Consider the following 14,951-nt stretch of genomic DNA (forward strand, 5'->3'; position numbering starts at 1 on the left):
AAAAGCTCCCAGGAAAACTTTCAAGGAACCAGAGTAAAACATTCTCAGAACCACCCTGCAACCTAAAAATAAATGTTCCCAGAACAGGCGAAATGTTCCCTTCTGTTCTCAGAACGTTGAAAAAACATTCCCTTTTACCGGTCACAAAACGTATGGCTTTGTTCCCACAACCATTGTGAAACCAAAAACATATGTTCACTAACCCACAACTTCCAAGGAACCACATTTTCTAGCTGTGCAGTCTTTGGAATAAATTGCAAAAATAGCTCATATCTCTTAATAATAATTTCACGCTTATGACAGAGTCATATTTATTTTCCTCTGTCAGACCAAAACAAATGAGAAAGTTATTTGATCCAAAAAACATATGACACTTGTGATAAGATCATCCAATGGAGACTATGAAAAGTGTCAGAATTCCCACTGATGCGCATCGCATCTCTTTCCTCAACAGGCAGTTTGTCTGCATGGAAATAAGACTCAGCATCAATATGGGTCACATTATGATTTGTTTGTCCTGTTCCACACTGTGCATAATGATGGGATCACTAAGAAAGAAACATCTAAGCAAATGCAAAATACATTAAATCAATATGGGTGAAGTGGCCTGCTACAAACAGGACTGGATTTCAGACTACAACTAGCAATCTGGCTTTGAACGTTCTCAGCAAGGAACTCACATCTAAAGCATGCCGTGTCCAGAGATGATATGGATTAGACAGCAAGCTCTTAGCTCTTTTACTAAGTTATATATGGAATTGTTTTAAGAAGGTCATACCAAGGTTAATTTAGCTATTTGATTTAGAATTTTATTTGGCCTTATGCTATTAACCCATACAAACGCTTTGAATAACATTCACTACCTGGAACAACAGAAAGTGCCCCCAAAACTTCCAAAGGAAGTTATACTGTAATCCCATAATCTTTTTCAACTGGTACCGGGAGACCTTCAGACGACTCTTGTTGTGAGCAACTGACACATACGTGAGAGTCTCAGCTTTCGAAAGAGGGGTCATATTAGTGTGTAGACCACCAAACTGCTCAGACGCTACAGACAGAAGTTGGCAAATCGGCTGTACTGACTTCAGATGACATCCAAGACACGTGTAGGGGTCGTAGAGCAAAATGGACAACACCATCGTGTTCGTGAAAGTCTCATGCTTTGTTCGGACTCTACAGACGATTTTGTGAGAAGACCGATTTTCGCTCTAGAGCTGTTACCTTTCACTGCAGATGCGGAAGTGCGACACCAGCGGATGCAGTGGATTGAGACGCATCCAATGCAAAATGACTGATATCTCTAGTTTAAACTCATTTTTATTATACTAATTAGATTCAACAAGAAGGTCTTGGAGTTGACGGTTAAACAAAACAATGACACTGAAATGGAAATTTCACACTGTGCTGGTTAGAGGAATGTACCTGCAAACCTATTCCCTGTAGGACAATAAGAGAAAGACAAAGAGTGCAATTGACATGTCATTTTCTAGGCACACAAATATCTTCACCCTTCACCTGATGAGACAGAGACACGTCTGAGCCCACTTGGGCTCACACTGGTTGAATCAACATTGTTTCAAGGTCATTTTTCAATGTGTTGTGACATGGAATAAACATTAATATACATTGATTTTAAAAAAAGTAATCAACCAGTACTGTTTTCATCTCATTTCAACCAGTGTTAAACATAGAAATTGGGGTAAGACTTTAACTTAAATACATTGACTTAACTTGACTAACAGGTGCTTACATCAATCTAATTTCAACATAATCATCAGAACTATGTATACGTTGAAATTGCATTGAAACTTCTAGATTTTGTTCTTCCTATATTGAAATTATGTTGAATTTTAGATTTGATTAGACATTTTATTTGATATTGTTTCAATATCAGTGAGATAAAGTCCACCATCCAGATGCCTACCTCTATGTACCCTGCTAAGCTTGGGAAACAAGCTGGGTTTGTTTCAGCTGAGCTGTCATGTCAACACATTTAGACATTGATCAGCTTCCATAACTAAATAACATAGAATAGTTGAAAGTAACTCTAACTTTTCATACCCAAGCTGTATGTGAAAGTAAATTCAGAGTGAGGTTAGGTTTATGTCGGCTACATTAACATCTGATTTGCCCAACAAAGGACACCATCACTTCAACGTGTAGCTAGGTATACTATCATTCATCCATGGTTGATTGGATTTTGGGAAGTTTAGAAGTTGTTACCATTAGCCCTGTGAATAGGATTACAAATCCACGATGATAATAAAACACTTTTACCTTTGGATATTGTCTTGTATATGAATAATTTAAAAAATGTTTGTTATTAAAATGTTGGATTCACATCTCCATCTCAACCAAAATTCTATGTTGAAGAATATGACTAAATCAGCCCACATATACAAGTAAGAGTCAATGTTCCGGCACAAATTGTTGGACTGTGGCTTCACATTTTATTTCAATATCCCTCTTTATTTAGGTGGATAACATGACGTTGAAACAATGACATTGATTCAAACATACCATTTTACTATCGACATTGAAACAAGGTCAAATAAAATATGTCTAATCAAACATGAAAGTCAACATAATTTCAATCACCCAAGTGTACAAAAAATTAGGAACATTTTCCAAATATTGAGTTGCACATCCTTTTGCCTCCAGAACCGCCTCAATTCGTCAGAGCATAGACTCTACAAGGTGCAGAAAGCGTTCCACAGGGATGCTGGCCCATGTTGACTCCAATGCTTCCCACAGTTGGATGGACCATTCTTCATACAAATGGGAAACTGTTGAGCGTGAAAAACCCAGCAGCATTGAAGTTCTTGAATCACTCAAACCAGTACACCTGGCACCCACTACTATACCCCGTTCAAAGGCAATAAAATATTTTGTCTTGCCACATACACAATCCATGTCTCAATTGTCTCAAGGCTTAAAAATCCTTCTTTAACCTGTCTCATCCCCTTCAATTACACTGATTGAATTTGACTTAACAGGTGACATCAATAAGGGATCATAGCTTTCACCTGGATTCACCTGGTCAGTCTATAGCCCTATTTGCACGGGACTAATATTACTATAGATTGTCGGTTATGTAAAAATTACCCCAGCATATCCGTTTTTCTAGAGGATGATTCTGATCGGATTCGTTTTACCAAACTATCCTTGTAATACTTTTTTCCCTCATTCATAATCGGCCGTTATGACAGAAGCCTGGAGGCTCTTCTAGGCGTGAAGTTATTTCAAATGTCTAGGGGTAGCCTAATATTGGCCTAATGAATGGCCTTCAGTTGGGAGAAAGTCAAAATAATGATGCATACGTATTTGCCAATTTATCAAATAATTGGCACAATATCGTCCACGTCATCTTTTAAATGAGAAGTATTGGCGCTAGGAAAGTTGATATATGAAAAAACAGATCATTCATCTGTAGGTTACATGTATAACACATTGTTTTAATAAGCATCAATTTGTTCCCATGTTCTTACCCAAAATGGGTGCAGCACATGCTAAACACGATTCACATGGGATAAGTATTATCAGACCTTGGAGTTTGCTGAAAAACAGTAGGTTTTTAGGGCAGGGATAATAACCTTTCTACCAGGTAAAAATGACTGACATGGCAGATTCGGACTAAAATGACAGAAGTGGTGATTTGTGCTTGTGCACATAATTACATTACCCGAGCTCCTCCAGTAAAACGTATCCCGTCGAATAGGGATTTAGTAATGGAAAGAGCAGGGGTTCCTAATGTTTTGTACACTCAGTAGTTATTGAATACGGGATCATTTATTTTACGTTTCTATGTGGAATTAATGCAATTTCAAAGTATACATAGTTCTGATGATTATTTTGATATTAGATTAATGTAAATCCACCCAAAACCATTCATTCCTTTAATGTACAGTGTTAATTAACACTAATATGTGAGAATAATATTTTTCTGCGAACGAATGTTTCATTTTGGCGTTATAATAAGGTTGGCAACAAAATGGAAAATCATTGCGGAAATGTGTGGTAGCTCAAATAGACTACAAAATCCACATGCAATGCTCTCTTTATGGGCTGGCTGGCTAGCAAACATAGCTACACACAATAATAACAAAGACAATTTCAGTATGTGCAGTAGCTAGTTAGCTGTAAAATCGCCTAAAGAAACTGCGCTATCAATTTAGGAGTCTACAATCTCAGCATGTTCAACCTGTAGATCGACGTGCCTCACAGAGCGGAATCTGACATTCTCAACGGCACATACACTTTTGAAGAGATGGGAAACGTTGCCCATGCTATGTCTACGGTACAGGCCGGTGCATTCTGGGCGATTCTGGGACAAGGACCGCTCTCCTTCAAGGAGTGAATGGGAGTCTATTGGGCGCTAGCTCAAAAACCAACACTAGCACTAATTTCGTCAAGAAGTACAACATTTAAAATATTTTCCGAGATGTGAGATAATTAAATTTGCTACCTGTAATATCGTATAGCTTTGGAATTGTGATATTACGTACTTTAAAGAAAATAGGCTGTAACGGTTTTATTGAGTCGAAGGAGAGGCGGACCAAAACGCAGCGTGGTTATTATTCATGGTTCTTTAATAAAGAAACTATACATGAATAGACTAACAAAACAAGAAATGTAAAAAACCAAAACAGCCCTATCTGGTGCAAACACAGAAACAGACAAACTAGACACACAACATAGAATGCCCACTCAGATCACACCCTGACCAAACAAAACATAGAAACATACAAAGCAAACTATGGTCAGGGTGTGACATAGGCACTTTTCTCGACGTATACACTGACTCTGAGAAGGGATTGCGTAACGATTATCTTAGCAACCGTGTGACACAGCATGACAACGTGAACGCGAATGGTCGACAGGGTGGGGCGTAGTAACACGTTCCTTCATTCATTGGATTCATATCTCCTTTCTTTCATATCTCTAGCAACGGCACCATGTAATGCACCCTGAATTAAAGAGGCAGACAAATAGGAAAAATGTGCAAGACCCTCTGTTAAATGTCTCGAGGTAGGAATATTGCAAAAATATAACCAGTGGCTCATTTAAGAGAAGACATCCTCCCGTGTTATGACATTGGCCAGTATTGAAATCTAACATGTATGATAGACGTTATCACGATCTAAAAGTCCTATTCCAGTGTAGTGAGAGTGACTTTACCACAGTGCTACGTCATACCAGACGGATGTCTGCCTGCTTGAACGCCAATAACTCAGATACACATGAAAACATGAAAGGACCCAGGGAATTGATAGAACATCACTCAGGGATGCACAAAAACAATATAACATTCAAAATGGGTGAACCTTTCCTTTAAATTGAAGTTTTAAACACATTTTTATGTTTACAACTCTGGTTGAAATGAGATGAAAACAGTACTGGTTGATTACTTTTTTCAAATCCAATATATTTTCCAAGTTGATACCACATCACAATACGTTGACAAATTACGTTGAAACAACATTGACTGGTTATGAAGTTTGACATCTAACACCAGTGTGTGGTGCCCAGTGGGAGGGTTAATTAGCGATGTTGAAGCATGGGAGAATGCTGAGAGACACTAAGCCTTCTGGATGGGATTGGATTTCTCATGGCCGACACTGTGAGGTCTCCTGAGCGAGTATTGATCCCTCCACTGCTGTCGGGCTGGATGTCTGATGGATTACGCCATCGTGTCAGATGTCAAACTTCACAACCATTCAGTTGGAGACTCGCCTCTCAATTAGATTGACAAGAAACTCTCAGAGGCTGTGACTCATGGACTGTGGCTCTTTCAACCATCACCTGAGATAGTAGAGGCCTTTCTGTGCTGCATATTTCCCCATCGACATTAAAGTCGTGAGGTCTTTTCCTGCTGGCCCAAAGTCGAATGAAAAGTCTATATTTAGAAATGACTCATGACCTTATGTTGTAACTGTAACTTTCTCTTTCAATGAGTGATGGTATGAAGAGGTGAACAACACCAACCGCCCCTTAGATCCCAGAGTGTGTTTGAAACAGTCACCTAACCTGACAGCCTGCTGGGCATTCCAGGCAGCGTTGCACACCAGCAACAGGATCTTCACCGGTACACCATGGTTCAGGAACTCTGATGACAACGTTCCAGATGGAGGTAACCTTTGACCTTCGGGCCCGGAGGAGTACGGCGACGACGGCAGGCTGTGGTGGTACCCTGCAGGAGAGGAGGAAAGAGGGAGGAGACAAGAGTTGGGGGGGGGGGGGGGGGGGGGAGTGAAGGAAAGTTAAATATAAGACTTGGCGTTACATTTTATTTGGGAAGGAGCGAACCAGAAGGGAGAACAGATGGAGCGGGCGCTGCAGACTCTCCCAGCAGGATGGTCTTATCTGATGCATCTTTTCACTCCTGGTGGGTGCCAGCACTTCTCACCAGCTAACTTCTCTTCCCTCACACTGTGGAGTGTGACTGAGAAAAAGCCTGATGAAATTACAGCACTCACAGACGTGACATTAGCAGATGTTGTGTTACCAACCTACTAACCTCATCCCCAGGCTATTGCGCACAGCGCATATAAGCCTGGGATATCAACCACTCAAAGTTTACTTTAGTGGGAGTGACCATAGAATTATATGCGAGTGATTCTATGGCAAAGTATTTGTCATCGTTTCATTTTAGTGAATCACATGTGCTTGTGGTGTGGTGTGCTTGTGGTGCTCTGTGCTTATGGTGTACTAGCGTACGGGGGAGGGTTAGGGGGAAGGTGTTGTGGAAGATGATTGTTTGGTAGATTAGGTAGATTAAGCCAATGCCTATGTGCCACGAGTTTCTCCCAGCTCTAACTCCCAGCTCTATGTTTTGGCCAAGTTTGACGCACTGGTCCACCAGCCTCTACGCACATTTGTGCAGGAATGTCTGGGAACGAGATTACCAACCTACAGACAATGCCAACCAATCAGGCGGCACTGGCACCCCAAAACACTTGGTGATAAATCACATGGTAAATAGGACTGTAGACAGAAACGAGCAGCTATTGATTGGCCCAGAGACAGTGTTCTCCCAAAACCACAGCGGTGTATTAAACACCGCTGTTTACACCCATCCAGCTCACAATTAATCATCGCCAACGGTGAATGTCACGCTTGAAGGCCCCAAAGCCGCCAAGATCCTGAGTGTGAGAATATCCCATCATTCAATCCAGCCACACCACAGATCTAATACCAGGATATAGGAGAGTGAAGGAATGCATGGAAACAAAGACCTATTCAATATCAATCAGACCCTTCATGTAAACAGCTCTGATATGATATGATAGAGCCCTGACCCGAGAGTGAACATAATGAGGACATTTATTCATTCATTTATTCATGTTCAACTAATAAAACAGCTGTTCAAACTCTCTTCAATCATGCTCTGCAATTTACATAAGTTGTTGACCTCTGATCGCTTTGAGGATGATTTATGTAAAGAATCCCTTCTTTAATGACTGGAGAAATGTTCTAGAATTCAGCAGTAAAATGCAGAGGTCACCTCATGGACTGTCCCCACGTGATTGATGCTAAGAGGAGGTCTCTCATTGGTCATTAAATAAAAGTGTATTTCCTTATGTTTTTGAATCAGAAATGTATTGTTTCTAGACATCTCCCCCAAGGTCTTTTCACTGGTCTTTAAATTACAACCGGTTTCCTACTTTTAGGTGATGTCAGCTTTTCACAATGACAGATGGAGAGTGTCAAAATAGTCCACGGCAGATTCCTGTAGCTACACAGAAACTTCAACTTGTACACACACGCACACACACACACACAAATGTAATTTAATATGCCTGTTGATTGTAGTCTCCTGTGATGAGTGATATGACTCTCTATAAGATCATGGAAGAGTTGTGTATTCACTCTCCTGTAGTCTAGGGTTACGTCTGAGAAACATTTTAATTTTAAATTCCCTGACAGATGTGAAGGACAGGATGAGCCAGCCTGAACACTGTGAAAGCCAGTAATTAAACACATCTGCCCCCAAAGAGATCCACTTCAATGACTGGATTAGCAGGGTCAGGTATTGACTGGTTCTGAGAAAGCCGTGAAGCCCTATAGCGAAGACAGACACCAAACTGACCACATACCGAGACTGAGACGTCAGTGATTACTAGGGCGGTGGCGGTCATGAAATTTTGTCAGCCGGTGAATGTCAAGCAAATAACTGCCGGTCTCATGGAAATTGACCAATAATTAACACATTCAGCATCTCCTGGCTTCCACACATAGCATAGAAAGCCACTGATGCAGACATCAGGATATGAAGAAAAGTTAGTCAATTTCAGAAGAACAGAATAACATACTCTTTGTCCTTATGTTAGGTCCTGATCTGGCTAGGCCATATGGCTGTGAGCTACACTAGTTCATTTTGCAGACAAGATTTGCTTAGAATTTTGTGGCATTTTTTTATAGTATGAATAAAATCGAAAATATATTTTCTCTAAAGGATTTCTGAGGGAAATCCTGCTATTCATCCGGCTATTCTGAGTTGAGTGATTACCAAAGAAACAGGTCTTCCTATATGCTAAATTTAGAGTTTTTATGTATATATATCTGTCTGTTCCTCGGTGATGTTCCCTGTGTCTGCATTAATTGTTGTTATGTGTTGTTATGTGTTCCTGTTCCTGTCCAGACACTGCTCCTGTTCTGTTTCATGTCCGTCAGTTATTACATCTTACCTGCTTCCTAACTCCTGTGTCGATCCTTTCATAGTTAGTCAGTTTGGTAGGCTACTAATAACCATCAGCAGCATCAGAGCTTGGAGAAGCCTAATTACCATGACTAAATGGTCATGAGAATTTGAGTAATACAGTCACCGTAACAGCCCTAGTGATGACTTCCTGGCGTTCGTCTCCTCCACTGAGTGACCTAGTTAGCCAGGCTTCTGAATGTCCTCACTGAGGAGCCTGAACTAATTATTGGGCTTTTCAAACAAGTGTTCCACATCAGTTCCACCTAAACTGGAAGCCCAGGCTGTTTGTTAGACAGTAAATTGAAGCACATGTGTAAAATCCCACTGATGCCCTGACAGGGGGAACTCTATGGCCTGGCAGCCAGGCAGCATACTGTATTACAACCATACTATATTAGAGACACAATGGATAAACCATGTCATGGTGGGCTGCAGGGTCGACTGAGTTTGGATCAGTCATTGATTAGATGAAGTCATGCAATCTGTTATTAATTTCCTTAATATGAGCCTGGTATGAACAAGCAAGACACTGTCAACCCAAAAAAGGGGAATACCTGATGGGGAAAAAAACATGTTATCTGTGTGTATGATGCACTTCACTGAATGTGAAAAAAGATACTTCTATGAGAATTGCCATGACAATGGAGCTTTGTGGGTACAGAATCAATGTTTACATAAACTGACATAGAAAGTGCTTACACCTCTCTTCCTATTTCACCATGCCATGAAAGGTCAGGCAGGAGGAAAATACTCCCAGACACCATCATCTCTCATGAATCTTTTGTGCCACACTGGGATATTCCATACTTTGTAGATAGTTCATGTAAACCTTGATGACAGCGACTCAATTACTCATTCTCCTCGCTGACAACCATCAAATGAAAATGCTGCCAGGCACAGACAAACGCACACTCCACCATTTTTCTACAGGCCGCTCATCAAGGTGTGAAGTGACATTACTGATAGGCTGTGTGTCAAGGAGGTGGACAGCCCCTTTTTCACATTTTTATGATTTTGAACATGATTCTAGGACATTTAGTGAGAGCCTTTAGTGACAGCCAGTCGCTGATGTGCTTAAAGTGAGTCACCCTCTGAATTCACCAACTAATATACTGTAGCATGGTGCCACGGCTCTTGTTTTTTTTTTTAGCCATACAGTAAGTGCTACAATTAATTTCAGTTGGTGCCTCAGCTTGACAGCTTCTATTGGTACCTGAGACACTCCATTCAGACAGTCTAGGTATTCAGACATATCCAGTTTGTCAAAGCACAAGCCTGCAACACTAGTGTTGAACATCTCTGTCTAGGAGTTACTATACAATTCAGGCGAGCTCGGGTTTTCTGTAACAAGAGCAAAGCCGAACATGAACACTTTAGAAACTTTAACTTCCAGCTATAGAGGCATTATGGCAGTCCTCCTGACCCAGAAACTGTGGAGAAATGAGCTGCTGTCTGGTCAGTCTTTAGAGGCCACTTCACTCAAAGACACTGCCAGCCCTGAACCTGACCTGTCACGCCTTGGTCTTAGTATTTTGTGTTTTCTTTAATTATTTGTTCAGGCCAGGGTGTGACATGGGGTTATTGTATTGTCTTATTGTTTTTTTTGTAGGCATTGGGATTGTGGTTGATTAGGGGTGTGTCTAGTATAGGCTTGGCTGCCTGAGGCGGTTCTCAATCAGAGTCAGGTGATTCTTGTTGTCTCTGATGGGGAACCATATTTAGGTAGCCTGGGATTCACTGTGTATTTCGTGGGTGATTGTTCCTGTCTCTGTGTAGTTTCACCAGATTGGCTGTATTAGGTTTCACGTTCCGTTTGTTGTTTTTGTATTTATTTAGTTATTTCATGTATCGTCATTTTCTGCATTAAAGACATGAGTAACTACCACGCTGCATTTCGGTCCGACTCTCTTTCAACAAACGAAGAACGCCGTTACAGAATCACCCACCATACACGGACCGAGTGGCGTGGTAACAGGCAGGAGGAGCTGCGAAGGGAGGACGTTATGGACAGCAGAAGCATGGAGTATACGATGCGGGAAGAAATAGACAGGTGGGCGGTCGACCCAGAGAGGGTGCCGGAGCCTGCCTGGGATTCGCTGGAGCAGTGCGAAGAGGGCTATAGGAGAATGGAGTCGAAGAGAAAGACACGGCGGCGCAGAAAGAAACCCGAAAGTCACCAGCAAAAATGTTTTGGGGGAGGGCTCAGGGAGAGAGTGGCAGAGTCAGGAGTCAGACCTGAGCCAACTCTCCCTGTTAATCGTGAGGAGCAGCGATCAAAGGACTTCTGGACTTGGGAGGAGATATTAGACGGAAAAGGACCCTGGGCGCAGCCTGGAGAATATCGCCGTCCCAAGGAAGAACTGGAGGCGAAAAAAGCGGAGAGGCGCTGGTATGAGGAGGCAGCACGGCGACGCGGATGGAAGCCCGAAAAGCAGCCCCCCAAAAATATTGGGGGGGGGGCTTACAGGGGGTATGGCTACGCCAGGTAGGAGACCTGCGCAAACTCCCTGTGCTTACCGGGGGGCTAGAGAGACCGGGCAGGCACCGTGTTATGCTATGGAGCGCACGGTGTTTCCAGTGCGGGTGCATAGCCCGGTGCGGTTGATAACAGCCCTTCGTATTGGCCGGGCTAGAGTGGGCATCAAGCCAGGTAAGGTTGGGCAGGCTCGGTGCTCAAGAGCTCCAGTGCGCCTGCACGGTCCGGTCTATCCAGAGTCACCTCCACACACCAGTCCTCCGGTAGCAGCTCCCCGCACCAGGCTTCCTGTGCGTGTCCTCGCTCCAGTATCACCAGTGCCAGCACCACGCATCAGGCCTACAGTGCGCCTCGCCTCTCCTGTGCTGTCGGAGTCTCCCGCCTGTTCAGCGCTATCAGAGCCTTCCTCCTCTACAGCGCTGCTGGAGTCTCCTGTCTGTTCAGCGCTATCAGAGCCTTTCTCCTCTCCTGAGCTGTCGGAGTCTCCCGCCTGTTCAGCGCTATCAGAGCCTTCCTCCTCTATAGCACTGCCGGAGCCTCCTGCCTGTTCGGAGCAGCCTGAGCTGTCAGTCTGCATGAAGCAGTCAGAGCTGTCAGCATGCATGGAGCAGTCAGAGCTGTCAGTCTGTATGAGGCAGCCAGAGCTGTCAGTCTGCATGAAGCAGCCAGAGCTGTCAGTCTGTATGAAGCAGCCAGAGCTGTCAGTCTGCATGAAGCAGCCAGAGCTGTCAGTCTGCAAGGAGCTGCCAGTCTGCATAGAGCAGCTAGATCCGCCAGTCAGCCATGATCTTCTAGATCTGCCAGTCAACCAGATTCTTCCAGATCTGCCAGTCAGCCAGTCTCTTCCAGATCTGCCAGTCTACATAGAGCAGCTAGATCCGCCAGTCAGCCATGATCTTCTAGATCTGCCAGTCAACCAGATTCTTCCAGATCTGCCAGTCAACCGGAATCTTCCAGATCTGCTAGTCAACCAGAATCTTCCAGATCCGCCAGCCAGCCAGGATCTACCGGAGCCTACTACCTGCCTGAGATTCATCTCAGTACTGGGCTTCCTCTCAGTACTGGGCTTTCTCTCAGTACTGGGCTTTCTCTCAGTACTGGGCTGCCCCTCAGTTCCGGGCTGCCCCTCAGTCCCGAGCTGCCCCTCAGTCCTGAGCTTCCCCTGAGTACCGAGCTGCCTCAGTCTCGAGCTGCCCCTCAGTCCCGAGCTGCCCCTCAGTCCCGAGCTGTCCCTCAGTCCCGAGCTGTCCCTCAGTCTCGAGCTGCCCCTCAGTCACGAGCTGCTCCTCAGTTCAGTGGGGTTCTGGGTGAGGACTATTAGGCCATGGTCGGCGGCGAGGGTGGATTATCCCAGGACGCGAAGGGGAGGAACTATGACTTTAATGGAGTGGGGTCCACGTCCCGAGCCGGAACCGCCACCATGGACAGACGCCCACCCGGACCCTCCCTATGGTTTTGAGGTGCGTCCGGGAGTCCGCACCTTAGGGGGGGGTTCTGTCACGCCTTGGTCTTAGTATTATGTGTTTTCTTTAATTATTTGTTCAGGCCAGGGTGTGACATGGGGTTATTGTATTGTCGTATTGGGTTTTTTGTAGGCATTGGGATTGTGGTTGATTAGGGGTGTGTCTAGTATAGGCTTGGCTGCTTGAGGCGGTTCTCAATCAGAGTCAAGTGATTCTTGTTGTCGCTGATGGGGAACCGTATTTAGGTAGCCTGGGTTTCACTTTGTATTTCGTGGGTGATTGTTCCTGTCTCTGTGTAGTTTCACCAGCTGTAATTAGGTTTCACGTTCCGTTTGTTGTTTTTGTATTTATTTATTTATTTCATGTATCGTCATTTTCTGCATTAAAGACATGAGTAACCACCACGCTGCATTTCGGTCCGACTCTCTTTCAACAAACGAAGAACGCCGTTACATGACCAACACTGTCAATTGCTTATTGAATGGATTTCTTCCAAGCAGAGAGGCTGAAAAGAGCTCTGTAGAGTCCCACATGCTTTTCATACTGAGAGAAGTAGTGAGTAAAGTATGCTGTATGTAAACTATGGAGTAATACAGGAGTGGTATAGTAGAGGAGTCTTTTAAATCAGTGTAGACACTGTTCTGGGGAAGAACAGATACGACTCCATTCCCATTCATAGTTAATGTGCGTGAGGTGCATGATCCCTAAAGGCATATTGATTTCAAGTACACAAAATGTATCTTCCATTAGCAGCAGTGACCATTAACGTTTATGAGCAGTGACAACTCATCATGATTTAAAGAGGCACATTACACAACCCAATGAGGTATAAACTGAGGTGAAGCCTCCTGCATCAGTACAGTACCACATTTCACACCCGTCAGCTTTAGGCCAAATAGATAATGATTACAAAATGATTACTCAGTATTCATTGTGTAACAGTGTTTGAGTTCTGTTATCAGACTGGATGTGCATGAAATGAGAGGATGCTCTGTTCAGCAGGGAGGTGGTGAGAGAGGCCTCTCCATATCCACCCCAGTCTGAGAAAACATCCCAGGAGGATTCAGTGTGTGTGTGTGTGTGTGTGTGTGTGTGTGTGTGTGTGTGTGTGTGTGTGTGTGTGTGTGTGTGTGTGTGTGTGTGTGTGTGTGTGTGTGTGTGTGTGTGTGTGTGTGTGTGTGTGTGTGTTTGTGCGTGCGTGCGTGCGTGCGTGCGTGCGTGCGTGTGTGTGTGTGTGTGTGTGTGTGTGTGTGTGTGTGTGTGTGTGTGTGTGTGTGTGTGTGTGTGCGTGTGTGTGCAGACCAATCAAACTGAGTAGTCGATTACGTGTGGTCTAACCAAAGATGATAAAGGAGAGACAGATTTCTCCAATAACTTTGCTCGGAGGTGATGCAAAGAAGTATCATTTTCAGGGACAAACCCAGCTCTGCAAAACCCAGGGTGAAAAATGTGGTAAAACTATCCACACAATCTGGCTTCTGGGAACAATGTCTGTTTGCCCTTCACATCATCAGTACAATTACAGAGGAGAGATATTTCAAACATAAATCATTCGATGACAGCAAATCGTTGCGGAAAATAATGGTGATTTGAGTATATCTGAGCATCTGAGTTTTATTGAAAATGTGTTTATAAGCACACATGTTCCCCAATGACTGCTTATTCTACATTGTGAGTTCCTCATGGAATCTATCAGACCCAAAGTACACAAACAAATGTGTGTGTCTGTTTTCTCACAGCAAGGTCATTCATTATCTTGTTTAAAAAGAAACAATGCATTTCTCCTCAGTTGTTCATCCTGATGTTTGGAAGGCTTGTGCACAGTTCGGGTAAAAGCTACAATACAAAGAGCATTTAATTATCACCACCAGAGGAAGGACAGACTTTCACATAATACCCTGGTATTTCACAGAGGTGGTACATCCCATTCTGTTATTACAGTACCTCTATATGGTCTTGACTGAGAAAGGCTTATTTCACGATGGGACTGAAATGACCCCTGCTTGCTCATACAGTGGAAAAGGGACATATTCTATTGGATGATCTTGGTTGATAGTGGTGATATTGATTTGAATGTCCCTGGAATATGTAGTTGTTGCTACGGTTACCTGAGAGTAGTGCAGAGCCTCCTCTGATGTATAGAGGCGGGGCCTGGAAGGCATAGATGATGTCAGTCTCGGCTATGCACGTCAGATCCTCCTCATCAAAGAAGGAGCGCTGAAAGCCTGTGGTGTAGATCTCTGTCAGGATCACCTGAAAGAGAGAGGGAGAGAGGGAGAGCGAGAGATAGCAAGAGTATCCATCTTATTTA

The 14,951-nt window shown here is 43.6% G+C and overlaps 1 protein-coding gene across 1 annotated transcript in view; it reads right to left on the minus strand.

The window, feature by feature from the left end:
* LOC123999327 (ubiquitin carboxyl-terminal hydrolase 43-like) overlaps positions 1 to 14,951 on the minus strand; it is a 104,126-nt gene that overhangs the window by 26,363 nt on the left and 62,812 nt on the right. Inside the window, exons 6-7 of the mRNA XM_046304969.1 lie at positions 14,749 to 14,893; positions 6,028 to 6,190 (exon numbers count right to left, since the gene is read on the minus strand). Of these exons, the coding sequence (XP_046160925.1) occupies positions 6,028 to 6,190; positions 14,749 to 14,893 (308 nt within the window). The remainder of the gene's footprint in view (positions 1 to 6,027; positions 6,191 to 14,748; positions 14,894 to 14,951) is intronic.

The sequence above is a fragment of the Oncorhynchus gorbuscha genome, linkage group LG16 (assembly GCF_021184085.1).
Source record: "Oncorhynchus gorbuscha isolate QuinsamMale2020 ecotype Even-year linkage group LG16, OgorEven_v1.0, whole genome shotgun sequence".
In the NCBI taxonomy this organism is placed as follows: Eukaryota; Metazoa; Chordata; class Actinopteri; order Salmoniformes; family Salmonidae; genus Oncorhynchus; species Oncorhynchus gorbuscha.